Source organism: Equus przewalskii, chromosome 14 (genome assembly GCF_037783145.1).
Source record: "Equus przewalskii isolate Varuska chromosome 14, EquPr2, whole genome shotgun sequence".
Taxonomy (NCBI): domain Eukaryota; kingdom Metazoa; phylum Chordata; class Mammalia; order Perissodactyla; family Equidae; genus Equus; species Equus przewalskii.
In genome coordinates, this window is record NC_091844.1 from 89,627,797 (window position 1) to 89,652,746 (window position 24,950).

Here is a 24,950-nt window from a genome sequence, read left to right on the forward strand (position 1 = left end):
GTCTAGTGGGGAGACAGACAGGCAGACAGATGACATCACTGCACCGCGAAGAGGTTGTAGAAAAGACAGACTGTGTGCTTTGGGGGACACTGTGGGCGCTAACGTCATGGATGCACTATTAGGTTGGGGCCCCAAAGCAGAGCCTGATGAGTAAGGGGGGCTCTTGGGAGTGAGGGCAGCCGACTGCACAGGGTGAGAAGCTGGCCATCGACCTGATGCCCCAGGAAGCTCGCCAGCTGTTCAACCTCCAGGTGAGGCAGCCCCAACTCAGTCCGCCTTTGGCTGCGGGCTGCGTCAGGAGGGGAAGAGCTCCCAGCATTTCTGGGACAAGGCTCCTGGGAGCCCTAGGCAGTTTTCCAGAGAACATCAGCAGTGACTGGGATGGGGTGCAGCCCCCCAGCGAGGTCTGGGAGGGTGGCCACCAGTATCCACTGCAATAGGCGAAGCACACAGGTCAGTGCCTGGCACACTGCAAATGCTGAGTCAGCACCATCTTCCTTTCTCCTCCCTGCTTCCCTCCCTTCTTCCATCCTTCCCTTGATTATCTACAAGTGCATGGGCAAATTACCGAAATCTCTGAACACTGGTTTTTTCTTCTGAAGAATGGGGATAATAATACCTTCTGTGAGGGACGTTGCGAGGCTCAGATCCTAAGGCGTCTGTACAAAGGTAGTCGTGGGGAATCCTTGCCACAGAGGCCAGTACTCGACCAGGAGTAGAGATTGTTTCCATGTGTGTCCAGGGTCGCACCTGGTATGCTGTAGAACTCAGTGACAGCATTCACAAAACACAGAGGATGGAAGTTAAGGAGCATCTTTCACTCATTAATCTTTGCTTCTGTGTATGGAAACCTAAACAACTAAAGATTGTCCATTAGCACAATCCCCCCGAAAGGAATGTTTGCTGTGTGACATATAACAAGATTTGGGGCAGACAACAAGATCTGGAAATTGGTCATCAGAGGGAAATGGGGATATTTCACCTGGGTGCATGGCAGTAGAAAAGTTCAGTGGCTTTGATCATCCTTAAACAATTCACCCCCTGGGAGGTCGAGATCCTGGAGGTGTGAGGGTCCGTGGCCTCTGAGGGCAGAAGCAGGAAATAATGAACAAAAGATATGGGAAGCACATTTAGCTTAAAATAAGGAAGAGCTTCATTACTCAAATGTAAATTCTTTAGGCTAAATCATTATCCTGGCCTCCCACTTCCACCACACTTCCTCATCCAGTGCTCTGCAAACAGGTGTGTGTCAGTCAGGGGTCTTCAGAGAAACAGCACAATAGGACAGATGGATGGATGGATGGAAAGAAAGACAGATTGATGGAAGGAAGGAAGGAGGGAGGGAAGGATAGATGGATGGAAGGATGGATAGATGGACAGATGGATGGAAGGAAGGAAGGAAGGAAGGAAGGATGGATGGATGGATGGATGGATAGATGGATAGAAGGATGGAAGGATGGATGGATGCATGGATAGACGGATGGAAGGAAGGAAGGAAGGATGGATGGATGGAAGGATAGATGGACAGATGGATGGAAGGAAGGATGGATGAATGGATGGATAGATGGATGGAAAGAAGGAAGGAAGGATGGATGGATGGATAGATGGATAGAAGGATGGAAGGAAGGAAGGAAGGATGGATGAATGGATGGATAGATGGACAGATGGATCGAAGGAAGGATGGATGAATGGATGGATAGATGGATGGAAAGAAGGAAGGATGGATGGATGGATGGATGGAAAAAAAGACAGATTTATGGAAGGGAGGAAGGATGGATGGATGGATAGATGGAAGAATAAAAACACAGATAGATTTTAAGGAATTGGCTTGTGCGATTGTGTGGGCTGACAAGTCCAAAATCTGTGGGGCAGTCCAGCAGACTGGAAACGCAGGTGCGAGCTGATGCTGCAATCTTGAGGCAGAATTTCTTCTCTGAGAAACTTTGGTATTTGCCTGTAAGGCCTTAAACTGATTGGATGAGGCCCACTCACATTATGGAGGGTAATCTTCTTTACTTAAAGTCAACTGATTGTAGATGTCAAAGAATGTTAATCTCATCTACAAAACACCTTCAGTCAACACCTAGATTGGTGTTTGATTAAATCACTAGGTTTGATAGCCCGCCCAATGGACACATAAAATTAACATCACGGCTGGCTTAGGGGATAGCTGTCGAACTGAAAAGAGAAGCCAGCTGCTCAGAGATGCCCCTGTCTCCTGGGAGTGGCAGTAAGTTCTTAGTGTTGAGTGAAATATGGCCTTTGCCCAGTTAAACTGGAGGGGCCCAGAGATGTTTGGACAGAGAAGTGGCAGAGTTGAAGCTGTGACATGTTCTCTGTCGGCTGTGGGGAAGGTGGACCAGGCAGACACAGGAGGCAGGCTAGCCAGGAAGGGTACTCAGTGGTGGTCCAGGGGTGATGGGGAGGGCCGGACTCTCAGTGGTTATGAGGCAGGAGGATAGAAAGGACTGAAGTTGATTGAGCAACCATGAGCAACTGGAATTAACAGGATTTCCCAACTCCTTAAATGGGAGGGACAACTTCCAGGTTGGAAGTTATGAGAGAGTGGTTTGGAGGATCAAAGCAGTGATTCAGAAGAAAAAATAGATTTTTTAGGAAGAGTAATGTTTTAGGTTTCTGACATGATAAGCTTGAAATTCGTGTAAGACATTAAGGGGAGACCTCTAGAAGGCACTTGGAAATGAGTGTGGAGGCCAGGAGTGTGCTGTGGGGGAGATTTGTGACTGGTTAGTATGTAGGACCGCTGGATGGCTTGTTTTGGGTCCCTAGAAAGCTGTTCCACGTGGTAATAGGGCTGATAAATTCAACAACAGACATTTAGCCTCCAGAGGGGCCAGACCCCTCATTCAGCTGGTCCCAGATGTGGACCCTCGAAACTGTGTGAGCTACAGGAGAGTGCTGACACAGCAATAGGAAAGTACTGGGGTACCCCCTGGTCCCATTCCAGCATGCCTTCAAGCACGCCCCTGGTAGAACGCCAGCCTGATCTTCCGTACTCCTAAAAGTGCCCTGTGGTCAGTAGTGGGCAGAGCGAGTGGTTAACAGGTTCTGGGGTCTCAGCCCGCATGCCTGCCTCAAATCCCGCTGCAGTGTGTGAGTAAAAAGGGAAGGGGAGAGAGACAGAAAGAGAGCGAGAGGCAGAGAGAGACCGAAAGACAGAGAGAGAGACGAGACAGACAGAGAGTGCCCGCTTGGAACCGCCCCTGGGACATAATAAGCTCTCTAAAAGTGTTTTATAAAATAACAAAAAACCCATCGCACATATGTGGAAACGGCGGCCAGGCGAGGCGAAGCAACTTGGCCGAGACCCCAGCTCGTGAGTGCAGATCTGGGGTTGAAACCCAGGCCCCCATCTTCCCCCTGCAACCCGGGAGCCCCGCCGCAGGGACGGGGGCGCAGTGACCGGACGCCGCGGCCGGAGGTCCTCGCCCCGCCCCGGCCCCTGGGGAGGTGGGGGTGGGAAGGGAGGAGCCGCGCGCATGTGCACAGCTGGCGCCCCCCGCCCCCCGCACACAGCTGGGACCTGGGCCTTGGCCGGCCGGGCGGGCGGGTGCAGTCCGGAGCGGGCCGGGGACGCGCCGGGCCCTTCGCGGTTGGTCGGTGCGCCCGAGCGTCCGTGCGCGCCGTCGGCCATGGCCTTGCGCTCCGCGGGCCCCGCGCGCCTCTGCCTGCTGGCGCTCGTGCTGTGCTGCGGCTGGGGGGCGCTGGCCTCTGTCGCCCCGAAGCCGGGCGCCGGGTGCCCGAGCCGCTGCCTGTGCTTCCGCACCACGGTGCGCTGCATGCATCTGCTGCTGGAGGCCGTGCCCGCCGTGGCGCCGCAGACCTCCATCCTGTGAGTGCGGCGGGGGCGCAGGAGGGTGATGGACGAGGGGAGGTGGGGGAGGATCGCGGCGTCGGGGGCCGGGCAGGGGCCCGCGGCCCTTTGTCCGCGGTGGTCCGGGCGCAGAGGGCGGACCTGGGCGCAGTTTGCGCGGCCTCCTGAGCCGCCTTTGTTCGGCGCAGGGAATGCCCCGCTGGACTGGGAAGTGGTCGGGAGCAGCCCGGGAAAATCCTGCTCTCCTCCGGACGGCCCTGCCCGCTCCCCGCGCGCGGCCGGGATCCCTCCTGTTGGCTCCCCTCCTCCGCTCCCCTTTCTCCCCCTCTGGGCAGTTTCCTCGCGGAGCGCGCGGCTCCCCCTCCTCGGCTCAGCCGGGATCTTCCCCCTCCGCCTCCCGCTCCTTTCCCCTCCTTCCCTCCCTCCCTCCCTCTCCTCCTGGAGAGCGGCACCCCCTGGCCCCGCTCTGGGGATCCTCCCTCGCGGACCCTCACTGACTCACGGCAGCGCCCCTCCCAGTCCCCGCGTCCGCCTGGGGCGCCGGGAGCCTCCGGCGCGGAATGTCCCCGGCCCCGCGGGGCGCACAGTTCTCTGGGGCTTTCCCTGAGCCCGGAGCAAGCCTGGCGGCGAGGTTCCGGGAGGGGCCCGGTGCGGGCCTCCGAGTTCTGAGGCAGCTCGGGTCTGGACGGAGCCGGGGTCCGAGCTGTTTCCGCTCGGGGCTCGTCCCTCTGGGCTCTAGCCCAGGCGCACCGCGATCCGGGTGTGCCAAACTTCGCGGATACTTGGCGCTCGGCTTGTTACAAAGTGTCGCCCGCTCCGGCGGCCCCGCAGGCCCGGAAACCCGCCCGCCTCCGCCCCAGTCGGTCCCCAAAGGCCGAATCCCGTCCCCAGAGGGCCCGAAATGCCGCAAGAGTTCGCTGCAGGCCTCGAGGTGTTCCGATACGACTTTGATTAGAAATTTTCAAAATCTGTAAAGGCAGGCATGCGTTTTAGGCGCCGCCTGTAATTCAGCGTCCTACAGCTGCCCTTCTGAATGCCAAAAATAGTTTCCACTTTTCTTGGCTGAGCCAAGTTCCTCTGGCACCGCTGAAGAGCCTGCAAAAGTTGTAAAATTTTGAGCGAACTATTCAGGAAGTGGGCGGTTAGTGTCCTTACTTTTAAAACCGAGTGCATGGACGGAGACCTCTGCTAGTGGTCGCTGAGTTTGCAGAAAGCTTCCTTCAGGGTCTTTGTCGGGAGTCATTCCCAGCCTGCGAAATTGTTCCTCTCAGAGAGATAAATAGGGCTTTCCCTCCAGAGCGTCTGAGCGGCCTGCCAAGGAGGGACCCAAGGGGGCGTCAGACTCTCAAGAAACGGACTGAAGCGGGGGAGGCGGGGGGTGGGGGGGGGGAGGCGTTTCTCCGTAGGGTAGTTTAATTCTTCAGTGAGTCAGTGGAAAACGCTTGGACCCTGAAGCCATTTTCCACATCTGGCCAGTGTCTAATACTTGTCCTATGCTTTGCCCTCAGATCTTAATTGCTTTTTAAAAAGAACAGTATTTTAAAATATGAGTGTTGTGGAGCAAAAATGGGATCCTCCGGCCTGCTGCACATGGTGAGATTGTCTGCAGAACCCAAGGGCGTTTGTAAAGTGGGGAGCGGGATGTGGGGGTCACAGGAAAGGAGAGTGACGTGATAGTTAGCATTTGCAAGATTTCCAGAAACTGTTCGTTCTTACACACTTATATGTTACACTTTTATGGGTCTCTGTAGTTTTAAAAAATGTTTTGAGGTGACCATCCTTGGTCTCATCAACTCTGAGGCAGGCAGAACAGATGCTGAGATAAGCAAACCCCTAAGAGAACTGAGCAGATTTTCGTTGAAATGAGCACCCACCCATTTTACATCTGTGCAGACCAGGCTCCGGGAGAGGAAGCTCCCATCATGGCCACTGTGGACACCAGGGAAGAGGGTAGAACTGAGTCCTGGTGTGACAGGTTCCAGCTGGGGGACAGTTCACCAGTCGCTTGGCCCCTGGAGGTTGGGGGCTGAGGGCACAAGTGGAGACTTTTTAATGACCGTGGGGAGGGGGTAGGTTTTTGGAAACAAAGAAGAGACAGTCGGATGGAGTACATCCTTCAGGGAGTAGGGAATGAGGGAACAGGGCCAGTTCTGGGGGCACCCTGTTGATGTGTCTCTGGGGTCCAGTCTGGCAGTTGCATGGTGGGACGCAGTCATATTACAAATTCCACTCACACAGAAATACTTAGTTTTCGCTTCCAGCTTTTCTCCCAGGTCTCTGCCCTCAGGCGTATGATTTTTTTTTTTTTTAAGAAATTATTTGGTAGAAATTGAGGACTTAAGAGATATGAAGATAGGGGCTGGCCCCGTGGCCGAGTGGTTAAGTTCGCGCGCTCCGCAGCAGGCGGCCCAGTGTTTCGTTGGTTCGAATCCTGGGCGCGGACAAGGCACTGCTCATCAGACCACGCTGAGGCAGCGTCCCACATGCCACAGCTAGAAGAACCCACAACGAAGAATACACAACTATGTACCGGGGGGCTTTGGGGAGAAAAAGGAAAAAATAAAATCTTAAAAAAAAAAAAAAAAAAAGAGATATGAAGATAGATAAAGAGCCTGGCCCCCAAAGTTACTTGGGCCATCCAACCATCGCATCATCCCTTTGCTTTCAAGAACTGCAACCCCCCCCCCCCACCCAAGATTGACTCTCAATCACTGGGAAATGTCAGACTTCTCCGCACAATGTTCCAGCAGTGTGTGTCGCACGGCGTTCCAGCAGTGTGTGCCGCCCGGCGTTCCAGCAGTGTGTGCCGCGCGGCGTTCCAGCAGTGTGTGCCGTGCGGCGTTCCAGCAGTGTGTGCTGCGCGGCGTTCCAGCAGTGTGTGCCGCGCGGCGTTCCAGCAGTGTGTGCCAGCTGGGCCTCATAGTGGATTGTGTTGATTCGTGGTTGGGGCTTCAGAAAATAACGTCTGAGGCCACCTTGTGATTCAGGTTCCGTTTGACCCTTGAGTCACACCAACTGGAAAGTGCAAAGTGGTGTCCTAGAACAGACGGCAGCTGGCAGCCGGCGCCCTGTGGTCTGGCGGCTCTGCAGCTTCTCTGCAGCCCCTGTAGAAGCCCCTTCACCACTGGGTGGAGTATTCAGTTCCTCTCAGAAGTTCTTGTAGAAATGCTTGTTTAATTTTTGAGCATTACACTCTATTCATTGCCATGATAGACGTCTGTCACTGTGATAGTTGAAAGGCTAGTATTAAAAGATGAAGGCTGACGTTTTTCCTTGGCCCCCTTCCTGCCCTCCTCTCAACCCCAGCCTTTTGGCCACAGGCCCAGGGCTCTGGGCTCTGGCCTGTGGGCCTGCTCCCTCCACACCTCCTCCTCTGCGACACCTTCCATTCCCTGTAGCCTCCGCCGTGAGGTCATGGGAATCATCAGCTCTTCATCACTGACATCCGTCTTCCAGTCCAGACCACTCCACAGCCCCAGAGTTAACCCCGGAGTGCCGTCCACGTGACAGGAAACCCTGGCTCTGCAGGGAGCCTGGGGATGTGTCCTGGGGGGACCCTGGAGGAACTGTGGACTGGCCCCTGTGGACTAGGCAGGGGGCTAGGGAGAGCCTCCTCAGGGGGCACACTTGGTTGAATTCTCCCCAAGGTACAGGGTCCACCTGGCAGACAGCCGTTCCCCCACTCCTCAACTTTCTGATGACCCGCTGTGTGCCTGGGTCTGTGCCTGGTCTGGTACCTGCCTCATGGAGTTCCTGGTCCAGTCGGGAGCGTCTTGTGCACCAGGCTGTGTGGGCACAGCGTGCTCTGGGCACCATGCACTTTTGGTGGTCTGGGCCAGTGGATGCCTGTTGTCCGGCCCCTGTCCACATGGGAAGAAGATCCCAGTGTTGCCACTTCATGGATCTGGTCCCCGCCTTCCTGCAGGACCCCCACAGGCCTCTCTGAGATCCTGACACATAGGTGGAGGGAGAATCTTCAGGCCATTTCACTGTTTCCTTTGGTCCCTGGGACACTAGCCCTGAGTCACAGCTTCTGCCTGTTCACCAGCCTCTGTTGGAGCTCCCCAGCCTTGGCTATCAGGAGAATCTAATTTCCCACGAGCTTCCCTTTGCACAGAGATGAGGTCTCCTCGTTCAAGGTGGATTGAGGTAGAAACCGTTCCCCTGGCCAGGAGGTGGGGTTGGGCTGAGGAGGGCAGCTGCATGCTGGGAGGCCCGGCTCTCTCCCCTGGCACTTTCCCCACTCTCCCTCTGGCTCACAGGAAGTTCCCTCCCTCCTGACCCTCTGGGGACACCCTCAGCTCCTGGGAAGGCTGGCCTCTTCTGGGGTGGGAGATTCACAAGGTCGGTGGACATGAAGGCTGCATCCTGGCTCCTCTGGGCTCTGCAGAGCACTAGTGCGTGCCGCGATGGGGACAGCAGGCTCCAAGGCGGAGCCTTTGGCTTCCATAAAACAAATTACTATATTTGTAAATTCCCTGTTACGATGAAATCTTTATTGTCGCAGCTCAAATGCATTTGAAAACTGTCATAGGAAGCCTTCTTTTCAAAAATATTTATTAATTACATGGAGTGTGTGGGAAGTAACTTTATTTTTTTTTTTTTGCCAATCTTCCTCTTTTTTTTTTTCCTCCCCAAAACCCCAGTACATGGTTGTATATCCCAGTTGTCAGACGTTCTAGTTCTTTTGTGTGAGCCACCACCACAGCATGGCAACTGACAGACGGGTGGTCTGGCTCTGAGACCAGGAAGCCAACCTGGGCCACCGAAGCTGTGAGTGAGCACGGAACTTTAACCACTAGGCCGTCAGGACTAGCTCCGGCTACTTTTTAAATATTTAGGTATTGGTCATTTATCTTTCCCAAATGGTGATGCACCAGATATTTCCTCCCACTCACAGCTGCTCTGCAGGGTCCCGTGCAGACGGGGGTCTGTTCCTGAGCTCTGACTGCACCGCGTGCTGTGTTTAGAGGAGGAAACTTCGGTGTCCCAAATAAGCCTGGAGAGCTGTCTTGTGGATAGCGGAGAGCTCTGAGTGTGACGTCTCCATCAGGAGTGGGTTCTGGGCTTAGTTATAACCCGGTCACCATTTGAAAATGTGAACTTGTATTTGAAAGCTGTGCCTGGAAAACGCTCCTCTTGTTGGGAATTGAGTTGAAGTTCAGCTGTTGGAGGAACTCCCTGCCTCCTTCGTGTTTTAATGAGTCCAGGGAATAGTCATCATGGGAAAGCCCATCAGACAGCTTCTGCCTTGAGCGTGGCTTCATCCACGGTCCAAATGCCACCATCATGAGGCACTGGGCTCCTTCTCCACTCAGCCTGTGACTCAGTTTCTCTACACAGTGATGACTGACAGCTGTCGGCTTCCCTTCTAATGGCGCTCAGTGCAACGGAAAGAGAGTGAATGACTCTTTCTTGGTGCAGAAGCACAAGTTCTGGAACTTGACTGAAAGGACCACCTGCCTGGTCTCAAGCACATGGGGTGGGGCAGGGAGGGGGGCGGAGTGGGAGGTCTTGCCCCAAGGCCTGGGCCCCGCCTACCTCTGGAGCAGTGGATGGAACCTGCTGTGCCCAACTCGTGGGCTGGAAGCAGGCCACGCCCTTTGCCCAGAGGAAGGAACAGGGCGTTTTTGTTAAAGTGGCTGTTGGGCAGACTAGACGAGAACTGTCCACTGCACTGATTAAAGGTTTAACGTTAAAGATGTCAACAAAAACAGTGACAAAATTCCAGTCTGCAGCGCTGATCTCTTCATCAGTTTGAAAACTAGGTAAAAGTTGGAAGTCAACATGCAGTATGCTGAGTCTCACTGGCAAAGTATGTTTTTTATCTTTCTGATTGGAGATGCCAGGCTTCTTCTTGTGCACTTGAAGAGACGACATAGATGCCAATGGTGACCATGTGGGGTCCAGGGGGGCCCCCCGCAGAGCTCCACAGTCAGAACCCAGGGCTGGGAGTCGGGGACCTGGGTCCTCCTCGTCTCCTCCTTACTATGTGGACTGCGAGAGCTTCTTTGGGTCGCTCGTCTTCAGCACCCAACACATAAGCTCTCTTCAGTGTCTGGGTTTACTGAGCATTTTAATCTTGACGGTTTCATATGCTTTTGGGGCACAAAGAAAATGCAATTTATTTAAAAGTGCATTTTTTGGTGAATTCAATTGAAAAGCAGTTAAAGTTTACTGTATTTGATGCTTAAATAGTCAATCAGGACATTTTGTGTTACTCCCATCTCTCGGTGAGGCCAGTGGTTCCCTGGGATCTGGACGGGACTGTAGAATTGTTATGCTCTGAGTGCTGCGTATCCACCTGGACGAAACAGCCTGATGATTTCAGTGGGGGAGGGAATGCTTTTCAGGTGTTTAAAGTAATGTCGTTGGTGGCGTAAAATCTTTCTAAATGGATAGTTCCAATGATTTATAGTCTTTTTGTCTCGAAGTTAATTTTGGAAAATAGAAATTGTACTTTTTCTTCCCTGGTCACGTGGTTTGTCTTCAGATGCCAGAAGTCCGCAATCAAGATAGACAAATCCTGAGATCAAAACTAGCAAGAAAGCTGAGTGAGCATATGCCAGTTGAGTGAGCATATGCTAGTTGAGTGAGCATATGCTAGTTGTTTCGTGGGTTAGTTCTCAGGGTCCACCTTCCCCGGCTTGGCTATGAGGTCGGTTATCTTTGTTAATTTGTTGTGACAGTTTCTCTGTTCTGGACACTGTTGCCTCTGTCCTGTTTCTCTGCCTTCTTAGGGATGGAAATCTGGGAGACGCTGATCCCCCAAGAACTTTACCCAAAGATCCTGGATAAAGGGTGGTCAGACCCTCCTCTGTAGGTCCCCAGGGGACTCCTTTCCTTCTCCTTTAGGGTTTACTTCAGACTTCTTTTTTTTAAGAAAGCGGTTTTGTTCCAAATCTGATTGCCCACGGGATCTTCAGCTCATTGAAGAGAGGGGTCCCGGCTGGACGCCCAGCCCTTCAGAGAGCTCGGCCAGGAGGAGGGCCCACAGTGGCTGCGGCTGGCGGTTTCTTCGCTCGGCACCCACTCTTGGGAATGGAGCTGCTGAGCTCAGAGGCTCCCGGGGCAGCCTGCAGGATCATCTCGTCTTTTGTTCTGGAGTCAGGTCTGAAGTAGAAGCTTAACCAGTGACTATTCCCTCATTTGACCTTTGTCCAGATGAATTTTCACTTAAAAAAAGCCTTATTGAGACATAATTGACGTTAAGAAAGTGCACATATATAACGTGCACGCTTTGGTGAGTTTTGACATATGTCTGTTCCTGTGAAAGCATCACCACAATCAAGATAATGAACCTCCCTGCCCACGAATTCTCCTCTGGTCCTTGGCAGCCCTCCCTCCGCCCTTCTGCCTGGTTGGAGATGACCTGGCTGTGTTCAGGGGGGCTGTCGGCCTTTGTTCTCCTTTCCTGGAATGTCTTTGTCTGGCTTTGGCTTATCAGGGTAAATCTTGCCTCATGGAATGAGTTGAGCACTCCTTCCTTTTCAGTTTTTTGAGAGTGTGGGTAGACTTGGTTTTAGTTCTTCCCTAAACATCGGGTGGAACTTCCCAGGGAAGCCTCCTGGGCTTGGGGTTGGTTGTCTTTGTGGGAAGGATTTAAGCTACAATTTCTTCAACAAATAAAGGGCCGTTCAGGGTTCTTTCTTTCTGAGAGCTTTGGAAGACTGTGTCTCCCAGGGAGACTGTCCGTGTCACACAAGTTGGACTTGCCATCATAAAGCTGTTCCTCATTATCCTCTTAATGTCTGAGAATCTGGGGTGAGAGTCTCTTGTTCCTGAAATTAGAAACGCCTGTCAGTCTCTTTTTTTCCCCTGATCGGTCTGCCTAGAGGTTTATCAGTTTTATTAATCTTTGCAGAAACTCCACTTTTGGATTCATTGATTTTTCTGTTTCGTCGTTCTCTTGATTTCTGCTTTGATCTTTGTTGTTTCCTTTCTTCTACCTTAGATTTCATTTGCTCTTCTCCTGGTTTGCCCACACGCATGCCCTTCTCAGTGCTCAGCTGAGTCCTCCACACTCTGCAGATCCCTGGGGTTCTCTCTCTCTCTCTCCCTCCGTCCTCTCTCGCTGGAGCATCCGGGTGTCTTGTCTCTGTCCTGTGAGTTCGTTGCCTTGGTCTCCCCAGATGCGCAGCGTCATCGTCGTCTTCTCTCCTAGGCAGCCATGGGGCGGACGTGTGGTCACCTCGTTCGTTTTCACCTCTCAGGGATTGTGTCCATTGTTCACTGATGTACAACATCTCGAAAACAGTTGTTTCGTGTATTTTATCAGCTTTTTGGTTGTTCCAGACAGGACGGTAAGTCCGGCACTCTTATTCTATCGTGTTCAAAAGTGGAAGTCCTCATTCACTTTTTCAAGAAAACCTTTAAATTCTTCTGCAAAGAGGTGTGTTAAAAAGTAAGTAACAATTAGAGTAAAACAATGACTGAGTTCACATGCCCAAGTCTGCAGTTAAAAAAAGTTAAGAGCTCTGCAACCCTGCTGCTGTCCCCACCTGCCTTTGGAATGCCTGTGTGCTCGTCAGCGTAATCGGGCTTCAGCTGCTGTGAGGAGCGGTCGCAGAGTCTCCGTGGATGAAGACAGCGCGTCCCCCTCGCTCACAGGGCCCTGGGCGGATGTCCGCGGTTGGGCAGCTGTCGTCAGAGGCTCTGCTTGCAGCCAGGGGTCAGCAGACCATGGCCAGTGGGATAGCTGCCTGTTTGTGGACTGAGTGCATTGGGACGTGCCAGCCCTTCATTGTCTTTTCTCCGTGGCCGCCTTCTAACCACAAAGGCAGAGCTGGGTCATTGTGACAAGTCAAAATATTTACTACCTAAGAAAATGTTTGCTCTCACAGTGACTCAGGGACTCAGGATCTGTCCATCCGGGGGCTCTGCTGCCAGTCCCTGGCCCTCCAAGCTGTCACGCAAGGGGAGCAAGGGAGCGTGAATGGGATGCCTCACTGCTGTTCACGTTGCGCTGGCCACATGTCCCAGCCTGGGAGCAGGGGCCCTGGGGAACGTTGATTTGTGCGTGCCCAGGAAGAGGAAGTGAGTTGTTAGCATCTTGTCAGTTTATGCCGTGCTGGACTCTGTCTTCAGCTTCCCTTCACAGGTTGTTTCCGTGTCTGCGCACTCCTCCACAGGGCGCTGCCGGGCATGGGCAGGGAGCAGCTCTGTGCTCTCATGCTTTTCCACAGAGATTGGCTAGGCAGCCACCAGGCTGTGCTCCCACTGTTTCTGTGTCTGTGACCGACTGGGTTTCACCACCCGACCCTGCTTAGTTTAGTTTAACTCCTGCTGTGGGCTGTAGCAAATTCCATCACGGAAAAATGCAGGTTAAAAACTTCCTCTCTTTTCAACAAGAAGAATTTTGTTGTTTATTATTTGGGGATTAAAGGCGGATTATTTATATTCTGTAGAGAGTTGCCGGATGTGATTTTCTGTGGCAAGTGTCGAGTGGCCTCAGTGACTATAACCCACAGGTCACAGCCACATTTCTCGTAAGCAGGTTGCTCAACTAAAGACTTTTCTCCAAGGGACGAGACCAATTTGGGTTTGACATGACGTCAGCCCTGGATAATTACAGAAATAAGGGGAGAAGTGGTGAGGGGCTGGAAGGAGAAAAACCACGAGGAATCCTTAATCCTCAGGTTGGATCGTTAGCTTCCAGGAGCCAGGAATCAGCTGTGTTTCTGAGTTTCTTGCTCAGGAGGTAGACTGTGCATCTCCTGCCGCCTGCATGCCGGGGATGGACGCGTCCTGTGAGCGTGCGCGCTCCTGCCTGCTGGCCGGAGGATCCCGGTTCTTCCTGTTTACTTCCCGTAATTCTCAAGTTGTGTATAATTTTGAAGGTCTTTGGAAACTTGCCCCCCTGCCTTCTGTCATAGGCCCCTCAGCTCTTTGTCGTCATTCACCTCTCGCAGGCGTGGAGCTGGGTGGGCACAGGACGGATGAAGTCAGCCACTCCCCCTGAGCCCCCCTGGAGGGAGGTTGTGCAACCTGCCCGCTTACCCACTGAATTGCACCATCTTGTTTAGTTTTCTTTTACAACATATTTTTAAAATATTTTTATGCAACTTGTGCGTGGTCATGGTAGAAAAATGTGAAAATATAGACACACAAAAAAATTACATTCCTTTCATTAGCGGAAAGTGTTAACAAGTTGGGCTTGTCCCTCAGATACACACATGAACAAACATTTAAATGAGTGCTTATGTACACAGAAATATTGTATGTCCATGTGTCTGTCTACATCTACAGCTCTATCTCCATCTCTATCGTCTGTCTGCATTTATCTAGCTTCTACGGGTCATCTGTCATCTATCTCTATGTGTTTATGTACCTGTCTATCTCTATCATCTATCTAGCTACGTCTATCTATCTATCTGTCTATCTGTCTTTCTATGGATCTATCTATCCATCTAAGGATCTATTTATCTACATATTATCTATTTATCTATGGATCAGTCTATCTATCATCTATTTCCAGACATTGGGTCGTGCTTTACGTCCTGCTCTGTAGCGCATGGTGCACATTTTTAGTCCTAGTGACACGTTGTGGCCATGTGTCTAGGCAATAGTTGTCTGCACCATCATTGCTAAAGCCACATAGTATTTAATTTCGTTTGGAATTGCCAAATTTGTTTAAGTGGATTCTTATTATGGGTCATTTCTCTGTTTCCACTTTTCTGGTAGTATAAACAATAACTTTCCAAATGCCATTGTGTATATTTTTTGGATTATTTTAGAGCACCCTGGGGTAAGTTTTTCCAGCCCTCGAGGCCTCAGTTTCCCCATCTGTGGGCAGCTCCTGAGGAATAACGAAGGGCATCTATGTGAGTGTTCTGACCCGGAGCCTGTGGGGAAGATGCTTTTACAACGGAAGCTTTTATTGTATCCTCGAAGAATGGATTTATTGGGCCATGCAAATTCAAACAAGGGGCTGTGCCGGAGGAGGCCAGAGGAGGGGGCGCTCTCCCTTATCAGGCCCGGGGAAACGGGGTGCTTGTGATGGGCGCTGTGTTCCTCTTGGTGGAGTGCAGGCCCTGAGCTCCTGGGTATGACTTTCGTTATTTTGTGTGCTGGTTTTAATGGAGGCAGATACCAGTGATGCCAGGAACTACTGCTAGGAAATACCATTAAGCAGGTTTTCAGGGCATTGTAAATATGCATTTTTCTCTGACAGACCAAACGCAAATGTTCAGGGAGCATCTAATTTTCCCTCCTGAGGACAGCTCCTGCAGGGGGCCTTCTGCAGTCCTAGGACCCAGGAAATATCCCGTAATGTGAGCTTCCTCCCTTCTCAACTTCCTAAGTTGCCAGTTCGGCATAGATCTAATGTTAATTATTTGCTAAGAATTAAGGACAATAAAACTGAAAATTCACAGTTACTCTAAATAAATATAAAGCCGACACTGGTAGAGATGAGAAAATTTTGCTTTTGCAGTGATTGGAGCTGTAAGATTAATATTTTCTCCCTTTTTGGGGAAGAATAAGACTATTACAGCTCTCAGGCAGGAATTTCTTTACTCAGAAATGTCGTGGAAGGAGGCAAGATAGCAGACAGATGTGAGAGTGGGTTCCATCAGTGGAATGAGGCTGTAACTTATCTGAAGTTCTTGCTAAACATGTGCTTCTCTTCTTCCTCACAGCTTCCTTTGGGGAAAGAGAACCTAGATTAGCCTTGTCGCTTCCTGGAGTCACACAATATTTCTAAAAGTCTATCACCAGCTGAGCAGGACTTTAACTTTTAAAAATAGTGATTAAAAGTGGATACCATTAGTCATCATTGTTACTTATTCAGACATGTGGGATGTTTGTATTGGCATGGCAACAGGTGGCTAAATATTAATCTTGAGCATTTGTTTCCTTGTGCGTGTTTTTTTGTTGTGTAATTTTCTTCGGTCAGTGCCTGTGCCACCCTATCCATCACCCATTCACCCTTTGGTCCATAACCACGCACTCATGCATCTATTCACTCACCTATCTTTCTATCCATCCACCCTTCAATCCATAACCACCCACCCATCCATCTGTGCAATCACCCATCCATCTACCTAATCCATCCATCCATCCATTCCCCCACCTATCCATCCATTCATCCCCCCACCCATCCATCCATCCACCCACCTATCCATCCATCCATCCCCACATGTACCCACCCATCCATCCAACCCCCCCATCCATCCATCCACCCATCCGTCCATCCACCCATTCATCCATCTGTCCTTTCTTCCATCCACCCACCCATGCATCTTTCCATCCATTCATCCATCCATGCATCCACCCACCCATTCAGCTACCCCTCCATCTATTCATTCTTTCATCCATCTGTCTGCCCAACTGCACATCCCTTTCTCCATCACTCTCTCCCTCCCTCCTTCATTTCTGGAATCCTTGTTAGGTGTCAAGTGCTGGTGCTAAGACACACAGACCCTGCTGCTGGGGGCTCACTGTCCAGGAGGGGCCAGGCTGTGAGGCACACCCAGTTGTGTAGGCAGTGCACCGCTATCCTAACACAGCCCTGTCCCTTCCCCGTCCTACCCTCTGATGGGTTAGGAGTGGGGTTGGAAGCCTAGCTAGAGGGTTCTGGAAAAGGAGATAGCTGTGGAAAGAACTCTGTCTGTATACCTAAGCCCCCTTTTTCCTAAGTTCAAAATTCACTGGCTTTAAATCCAACTTCTTCGTTGTTTTCGTTAGTCTCAGAGAAACTTCTTATTTCTCTGAGGATTCTCTGAGTTCTGTGTCTAGCAGCCCTTTTCAGGCAGTTCCTAAGAGAATGAAGCCCAAAAGAAAATGATTTGAGTGATTATTTTTTTCAATTCTTCCAAGATCCTGCTTCGCTAGCATCTGGATGCTGGAGATGAACCAGCTCATTCCATACCGTGGGGGTTGCCTTAGGGCTTCTCATTTTCTCACTGGAGAAGCCCGGTGAGACCACCAAAAACTCAGTGCAAAGTAAGATGACTGCTCCGGCATCGCGGCCAAGGAGTTGCAAGTAGGCAGGTTAGGCTGGTAACGTGGGATAACCTTATTTAAAATGAAGAGGTCCACGTAGACCGCCAGGAGGAACTGCCTTGGCTAAGGTTTATTTTTATTCTCTTTACAGGGCTCCGTTTTTTTCCCTCAGAAGGATCCTGACGCTTCACCTCAAACCATCTCTTATCAGCTCCTTTCGGGGTTTCTCGTCTGTCCCGTACCGCTTTTGACCTGTGATATTTTCTGATTGATGAAACTATTTCGCTGAACACTCTAAAAATGTTTTCTCATTCAGTAATTAACTTGGGTTGCTTTTCTTGTCTTCCTAAAAACTTCCTGAGTTCTGTGTCTGTAGGAAGCCCCCCAGATTAGACGCTCTCAGAGCCTCTGGATAGAGAGTAACTATTTGTTATCAATATTTGTTGATTCCATTTTGTGATCCGTTTCCTCAGTGGAGGCAATTCAAACACAGTTAGCCTGATTTGAGCCTTTTAGAAAAGCAACAAGCAAAACTCAGTATATTTTGGTAAAGCCTGAAATTGGTTCTGTCTTGGGCTTGGTTTGTGCTGAGGGTATGTGACCTTCTGCCGGCCAGTTGGCTCAGTCCTGGCTGAGTGCCCAGTGGGATAACATGATTTGTCTGTTTATTTTGCTGAACTCAAAGAGCAAGTTCTGTCTCTCTCTGTAGGAACAACTATAATTAACCTGTTGAATTGTTTAAATTATAATTGTTGTAACAAGTAGGTTATATCCCAGGATGCCTGGGTGTCTGTGATGGTCAATTTTTTGTGTCAACTTGATTGGGCCACAGTACCTAGATATTTGGTCAAACATTATTCTAGAGGTTTCTGTGAAGGCATTTTTTTAGATGAGATTAACATTTAAGTCAGTAGCTTTTGAGAAAAAGCAGATTTCCCTCCACAACATGGGTGGGCCTCATCCAATCAGTTGAAGGGCTCAGGAGAAAAAGACTGGGATCTCCTGAGGTGGAAGGACTTCTGCCAGCAGATGGACTTTGGACGCAGATAGCTGCTCTTTCTTGGGTCTCCAGCCCACCAGCTCTCTGCAAATTTTGGACGTGCCAAGCCTCCACAGTAAATGTCTCTTTAAAATAAATCTTTCTCTCTCTCTATATATATACACACACACATACATGTCATGTCCTTGTGGTTCTGTTCCTTGGGAGAACCCTGACTGTTGCAGTGTCCTTGTTGAGTGTCACGTGACCCTAGTCCTCCTGGTCAGCTGCCTGGATCTGGGTGGGCACCTGACCAAGGACAGCCAGTCCATGTGCTAGCCAGTTGCTTGTGGTCAGACTTGGCCTGGACAGATGTCTCCCAGGGGCGCTGGAACTAGAAAATACTAAGGGACAAACAGCCAGCAGTGGAGGCTAAAACCGTCAGGCTGTGGCTTCGAGAGGAGCCAGAGCCCGCGTCAGTGGCGCAGAGCTCCGAGGAAGCAGAGAGCAGACACGCGTGGGAAGGCGGTTGGAGCTGGGCACCTGGACACCTGTGAAAGCACGCCTGGCCCGGGAGAGAGACCCTCTGAGAGGGGCCGGAGTCCACAGCTGCCTCTGCTCCTTTTCAGGACTGCATGTTGTTGAATGAGTTTTTATTTCTTGTCTAGAAATTGTTTAGAAAACAACTTGATTAGTTTATTTTAAAACATAAAAAAAGGAAAGAAAAAACCCTGTCTTTTAGGGATTTATTATGACATAAGCAAGACTGTTCATTTGAGATTTTTTTTTCTTGCCGAGGAAGATTCGCCCTGAGCTAGTAACATCTGTGCCAGCCTTCTTCCACTCTACATGTGGGTCCCGCCACAGCGTGGCTTGATGGGTGGTGTGGGTCTGCACCCAGATCGAACCCGTGAACCGGGCTGCCAAGCAGAGCACGCAGACTTAACCATTGCCACTGGGGTGGCCCCTCCAAGATTTTTAAAGTGCTTTAAGGAAAAAGCAAACTATGGTTAATTTTGCAGCTGTAATCCTGGGGCATAGAAACTTTGCCTTTTCGTGTGCGTCTGTGTACCATTCCTGCCTCACTGATTTGCTTTCCATAATGAGACACTCCATGTCCTCGTGTATAGGCCCCCCGCCGTCTCTCCCCCACACCTGTTTCTTTCTCCGTGCGTTTTCCTCCATCTGAGATCAGGTTGGCGGCTGAGGAGACCTTGTTACTGCCGTCAGCTCGTCCCTGGGCGTGTCTCCCCTGCTCACCCCCAGGGTGGTCATTTTCTGTGGACAGGATCATCGTCATGAGTCACTAAGCTCCTGCTGTTAGCCCCACTTTCCAGATGGGGAACCGAGCCCCTGCTGCAAGGTTGGGGACATGTCCCCCCAAGTGGGTCGTGTCGTCCAGCGGGGAGCCCTGGCCACACTCGGAGCACTGCAGCCCCCGCCAGGTGCCCTTCCTTCTGGAGCATGTGCCTGCGCGTGCGTGGGCTCAGTGACCCCTTTTGCCCGAGGTCCACCAACCCTGGAGGAAGAAGGGTCTGTGTAAGGGTGCACGCTGGCAGAGTGGTTCTGGGCGCATACAGTGTGGGGCGAGAACTCCCCTGGGTACAGCATCTGCCCGAATGGCCCCTCCCGTGCACACTCACTGAGGCGGGGACCTGTGCAGCTCAGAGTGCCCTGTGGTCCTGCATCCTGGGCCTGGGAGCCTGCTGCTTTAAGGCGAACCCGCTCTTGCCCCGGGCGACCCCTCACATGTCCCATGTGCTAGCCCTTCCTCTGGGAGGGTCTCCCGCAGGTTTGGGGCTCCAGGGGATAGAGATAGGTCGCTGACTTCTCTGTGCTCACGCATAGCTGGGGTCACTGAGGTGAGAAGGGAGACCGGGCTCCTGTGCCCAGGAGGAGCGGAGGCCGCATCAGCTGCTGCCCGGGTTCTTGGGGCCCTGATGCCTCCGGGCTGTGGAGCTCGACCGCTACAGCAGTGCCTTCGCGGGCATCTCGCGGTGTTGTGTTTCCTACGTGCGCCCCAGCAAGCCACGCACAGGGCAGCTTCATCGAGGGGCGTTGTGATCCATCACAGACATTCCTGTGGATCGAGCGGATGCTGCGGAAGTGAGCCAGTGTGTACTTGCGTTAACCGACCTGGTACAGGAGAGGAAGAGCCGAGAGCCGGGAGGGAGAGGGGGAACCTGCAGGGAGAGGCCTCGAGAGGGAGTGGCCGGCACACGTGCACCCGCCTGCGCTGTTCAAAGTCTATCCTGGCGTCTGTCCTGGTGTCCGTCACCCGGACACAGGACGATGGGCCTCGCCTCACAGACGTGGCATGTGGTGTTCTCACCTCTGTTCCCACGGGCTCCAGGCATCGCCTCCTTCTGGGTCCCCTTGGCCTCTATGTCTGTCGCTGTCCCCAGTGTTGGCAGACGTCCACCAAGGTTAGTTGTCACCTGGGTGACCTCACCTTCCCCAATTCCCGCCTTTCACTTCCCTTGGGTTTGTTAGAATTACGGACAAAACTAGAGTGACTCCCAAGGGAGCAGGCCCAGGGCTCCTGGGCAGGGTGGGCACCGGGCTGGGTGGTGCTGAAGATTCGTGTATAGACTCTCAGCTCGTTGGTCCTACGAAGTTCTGCACTGTTTGCATCTACTCTACCTTTGTTAGTTTTCAAATATTAGGACTCAGGTTTTTTCTTGTTCGTTATGCTTTAATTCTGAGGGTAGAATATATTAAAAATGACAAAAATCTCTATAGGCAAACCATTTCCTTAAGTTGATGGCCAATGTTAAAATGTTATTTTTCATGTCATTTATAATATTGTCACAGTCCACTTAATGAAATTTGGTTCAATTTCAGTGAAAATTATCCTCCAGAGTAGGTTTTTCTCCCTGGGATGAGGGGGGAGCTTGACTACAGTTAGCATGCATGGTGCAGAATTTCATGCAAATACAGTGCATCAGCAGCGTGGTAACAAACCTGTTTAAGCAAAGAGGAAAAAAGACAAACGCACAAACGCGCTGCTGCGTGGATCACTGCAGCTTCTGGGACCCAGTTTCTTCTACTGATTTAAAAACAAAGCAAACAAAATAAAGTGGAAAAGGTTAGTGCCATAGGTTAGTGTAAGAGGTTAGGTAGTTGCTCACACAGTGGGTTGGTGGTGATGTAGCAGTGGTTAGCAGGTTCGGGGGGTAGGTTAGGGCGGTGGTTAGCAGGTTCGGGTGGCAGGTTAGGGCGGTGGTTAGCAGGTTCGGGTGGCAGGTTAGGGCGGTGGTTAGCAGGTTCGGGTGGCAGGTTAGGGCCGTGGTTAGCAGGTTCGGGTGGCAGGTTAGGGCCGTGGTTAGCAGGTTCGGGTGGCAGGTTAGGGCCGTGGTTAGCAGGTTCGGGTGGCAGGTTAGGGCCGTGGTTAGCAGGTTCGGGTGGCAGGTTAGGGCCGTGGTTAGCAGGTTCGGGTGGCAGGTTAGGGCCGTGTTTAGCAGGTTCGGGTGGCAGGTTAGGGCCGTGGTTAGCAGGTTCAGGTGGCAGGTTAGGGCAGTGGGCTAGAGGAGGAGGTCAGGAGGGTAGGTGTAGGAGAGCAGTTGTGGAGCAGCTGCTAGCTGAGTCCGGTCCATCAGCAGGTAGATGACACTGTAGATAGTCCAGTAGACCTTGGGCTTCGGGCCCCAGCTCAGCCGTTCCAGACGCTTCCGAGCCAGGTTTCCACTCTCTTCCACAGGCCTGAGGTCCGTGACCCCTAAGGTAGGTTCGCCTCTGTGCTGTGGTTGACTTTTGCTAATGACGTAAAATGTTCCGCTCTAACTGAGAGTGTTCGTTTGGTCAGTTCTGACGCACGGGTACACCATGAGACGTCCTCACAGCCACCGTAATAAAGACGTCCCCCCCAGGGAGGCAGCCCGTGAGACCCGAGATGACGCTTCACACTCGCTTGTCGTGGCCTTTTCTCTCATCTTTGCTCGTTTTGTGACGTAGCTGCTGTGGGCACGTACAATGCTCACTCATGATGTTGTATTTCTTCTCTCAGATTGTGAAATGTTAGCGTGGCGTCTGTGTCCACCACCTCACGTTTGTTCTCAAGCTGACTTCCGTGATACAGTCGCACGTTTCTCCATTCTCGGTGCTTTGCTTATCACTCTGACCCATTCAGAGAAAGCAGAAAGGTGTCTTAGTTACTTAGTGTGTCTGCAATGGGGAAAGTCTATGGTTTTAGACTTTTCTTTTCTTAAGTTTGAAAAAAATCAGAAATCAGAAATCTCATCTCAGGCAGTTTCCAATAATTCAGATTCTTATGTCAAGAAAGATCATGTTGAGGTGTAATCTTTACAATCAGCTATATTTTAAGAGTCTTGCTGGTTGGGAGTCTGGAGAAAGGTTTGTGGAATTCTGGGGCTCACAAAGAACCTGAGGAGAACGGCCAGGACAGTGACGGACATCCTTGAGGCAGCATCTCTGATCGTGGAGCAGAGTGAGTCAGTGCTTGCCCTGTGGACCATGGGCGAGTTAGACCCTTGCCTCTCTAGAGGGTGTGTTTTTTCCTACGGCAAACAGAAGACATGGTTGACACATAGCATTGGGTAAGTTTGAGGTGTCAATCTTTTTGTTTTACCAAGTTGTGTTTTGTTTTAGGGAAAAGGGTTTGGACCATTTCAGGGGCGAGATTAGCTGTTCATCATACCATTGCTTAATGCACCACGTGTCACTCGGGCGGTCACTGATTGGTAGCCGTCCGGCTCTGAGGTCACAGGTGGGACTAGGCCTTTGGAGAACGTGTGTCCAATAGGGGAGGTTGGTGTTTTCACCGTCACTGGACTGCTAGACAGACTACTCCTCTGAAGAGAGACACTTCGTTTGGGAGGACATGAGAGAAAGGGATTTTTCTATTCAGGGCAATCTGAGAGGTGTTTACGAACAGGACCGTGGCTGTTTAATTTGGACTTTGAAGGATGAGTTAATTTTGATTCGTCACGTGTGCCAGAACCGCCTACTAGCTGTGGGGGTTATATAATCAGAATCAGACACATTGGGAAGCCACGGATGCATGTGGGGAATGTCGCTGGCTGTGGGGTGTTCTGGAAGGATCTCTGAGATTGGGAGGAGGGCCTTGAAATTCAGGCGGAGGAGCTGAAGCTGTGCAGGAGGAAGCCCTTGAATGCTGTGAGGAGAGAAATGGCGGGCTAGCTTCAGATCGGGGAGTTCATTTGCAGATAGCAAGGTGCATCGCTGTGTGTGGGCGGCAGTGTCAGCCGCAGAAGGGGTGATTGTGAGGCAGCTCAAGACGTGATACTGTTAGAGCCTAGAAGCTGTGTGCGCACACGCGTGTGTACAGGGAAGGGACTGAGGAAGAAAGAGGGGTCTGCTCGCCTGGAGAGTTAGAGAGAAAAGTGTTTTATAAAAGGGCATCTGATTGAAAATAAAGTAATGGGTGAACACATGGATAAACAGACACATGGTGTTAACTTTGAACGTTGATATTGCTGCCAAGCTGGTAGTCTAGGTTTTTTTTTCACTTTAAACAAGAGAAATATATTGCTTGTAACTAAATATTTGTTGTTCAGTTTTATAGTCTTATTTTTTGTTTCAACCATAAATACTTTAGGATGTATCTCTAACAGATAAGAACACCTTCAAAAAATAACCACAATACTGCATCTAAAAAATTAACATCTTAACATTATCATCTGATATCCCATCAGTGTTTCACCTTCCCCGATTCTCAAGTGTGTGTGTGTGTGTGTGTGTGTGTGTGTGTGTAGGTGTGCACACATATGTATATGTGGGGGGGCTATAAATAGTTGGTTTTTTTGAGTCAGGATTCAAAGACCATCTACACACGGCATTTAGTTGGCTTGTTATTTAGGACTTTTAAATCTGCTGTTCTCCATGTTTTATTTTATTTGTTAACAAAGATCACAGGTTGCGCGTCTTGTAGGATTTTCCATGCTCTGGATTTGAGTGACTTCTTCTCTGCCCGTGTGTCCTGTGGCTGGTCGTGACCTCTGGAGGAGGGTCAGCTCTGGCGTCTCTCCTGGCCGGTCGGCTGCATAGGTGGCGTCCTGCGCTCCATTGCCTGTGTCGGGACACACGTGGCCTCTGGTCGTCCTCTTTTTTTGTAATGTTCAGACTGAGGGATCTTTGGTTTCCAGCGTTGTCAGCCTGACTCGCTCCCTGAGACTTCCCACCAGCCGTCAAAGTGCTTCTGCGTGCCTGCTGGTCCCCACTGACCCGTTCGTCCAGTTCTAATTCTGTAACTCCCTCTGCAAAGACTCTGCTAAAATAAGAATTTTCCCACATCAACAGTTTGGCGACCTGATTCTCAGCCTTTCACCCATTGAGTAAATAGGTGAGTGTATTCCAGCAAGTTTATTTCCAGTGGGAATTTACAGAGATTCAAGGGTGTCTTTCCCGTTTGTGTGTAGAACCCATTGTTTCCTGGTAATATGGTTACCAGTCGGAAAAGCCGCTGAGCCTGGTTGAATCAGATTGCCCCGGGCAAGAAGCATTTGAGCGATCCACAGGCAGGCGTCTGCTCTGAGAACAAAGGGGCCTTGAATAGGGGCAGACAGCGTGGAATCTGCGCCTGTCAGACTTCCCGCTGGCCAGCTGGGTATTAACCTGTTGTTCGGGGACAAGAATTCACGCCACGCACCCTTCCCTTCCCCACCGTCGCCTCAGCTGCTGTGAGGCCTCGGGGAACTCTCGCATGGCCGTGTTTTTGGACATGAAATCTGGCATGGCACGAGCGTTTCAAGGGAAGTGGCTATATTAAGATCACATTAGTCTTCCCACCAGTACATGCATCTGAGCCAAGTTAAAGCTGGGAACGCTGAGCGCCACTCTGACTGTTCTCAGATCACGCTGGGTGAGGGGCCCACGGAAGAAGTCTTAGGGACGCAGCCAGCGGAGGACAGAGGCCCGGCCTGGGGGACGAGGCCCACGTCCCCTCCTCAGCTGCCCCTGTTGGGCTGTGTGGTTTCAGGTCAATCTGCTCACTTCTCTGAACCTTTCCACTGAGTGTGAGATGAAGGAGCGCCATGCCGTGTGAGCGGGAGGTGGCCTGTCTCTTTGAGAGGGTGACCCCCGCTTCCTTGTAGAGGGATCCTTCCAGACAGAGGGTATGCCCCCCGCCTGCACATTGCCTCCACGCTCTGATCCCTCTGTCACTAGTCAGTTCCTTGCTCTGCTCATCTAATTTCCTGTAGTCTTCACAGC

General features: G+C 51.3%; 1 protein-coding gene and 1 long non-coding RNA gene across 7 annotated transcripts in view; one reads left to right on the plus strand and one right to left on the minus strand.

The window, feature by feature from the left end:
• Positions 1 to 751: 751 nt before the first annotated feature.
• On the minus strand, positions 752 to 5,129 carry LOC139075479 (uncharacterized). The gene is made up of 3 exons (XR_011525848.1): positions 4,991 to 5,129; positions 983 to 1,082; positions 752 to 859 (listed from the first exon to the last, which is right to left on the minus strand). It is a non-coding gene; the product is annotated as an uncharacterized lncRNA (long non-coding RNA).
• The window catches only part of PXDN (peroxidasin), an 87,807-nt gene continuing 65,895 nt past the window's right edge, over positions 3,039 to 24,950 (plus strand). For 2 of the 6 annotated variants that reach the window (XM_070571857.1, XM_070571858.1), the window contains exon 1: positions 5,349 to 5,428. In XM_070571857.1, the coding sequence (XP_070427958.1) occupies positions 5,382 to 5,428 (47 nt within the window). In that variant the 5' untranslated portion in view covers positions 5,349 to 5,381. Of the gene's footprint in view, positions 3,338 to 3,501; positions 3,854 to 5,348; positions 5,429 to 23,952; positions 24,082 to 24,950 lie in introns of those variants that run through there. The other 4 variants (XM_070571855.1, XM_070571853.1, XM_070571854.1 and 1 more) reach the window with 4 other exon arrangements.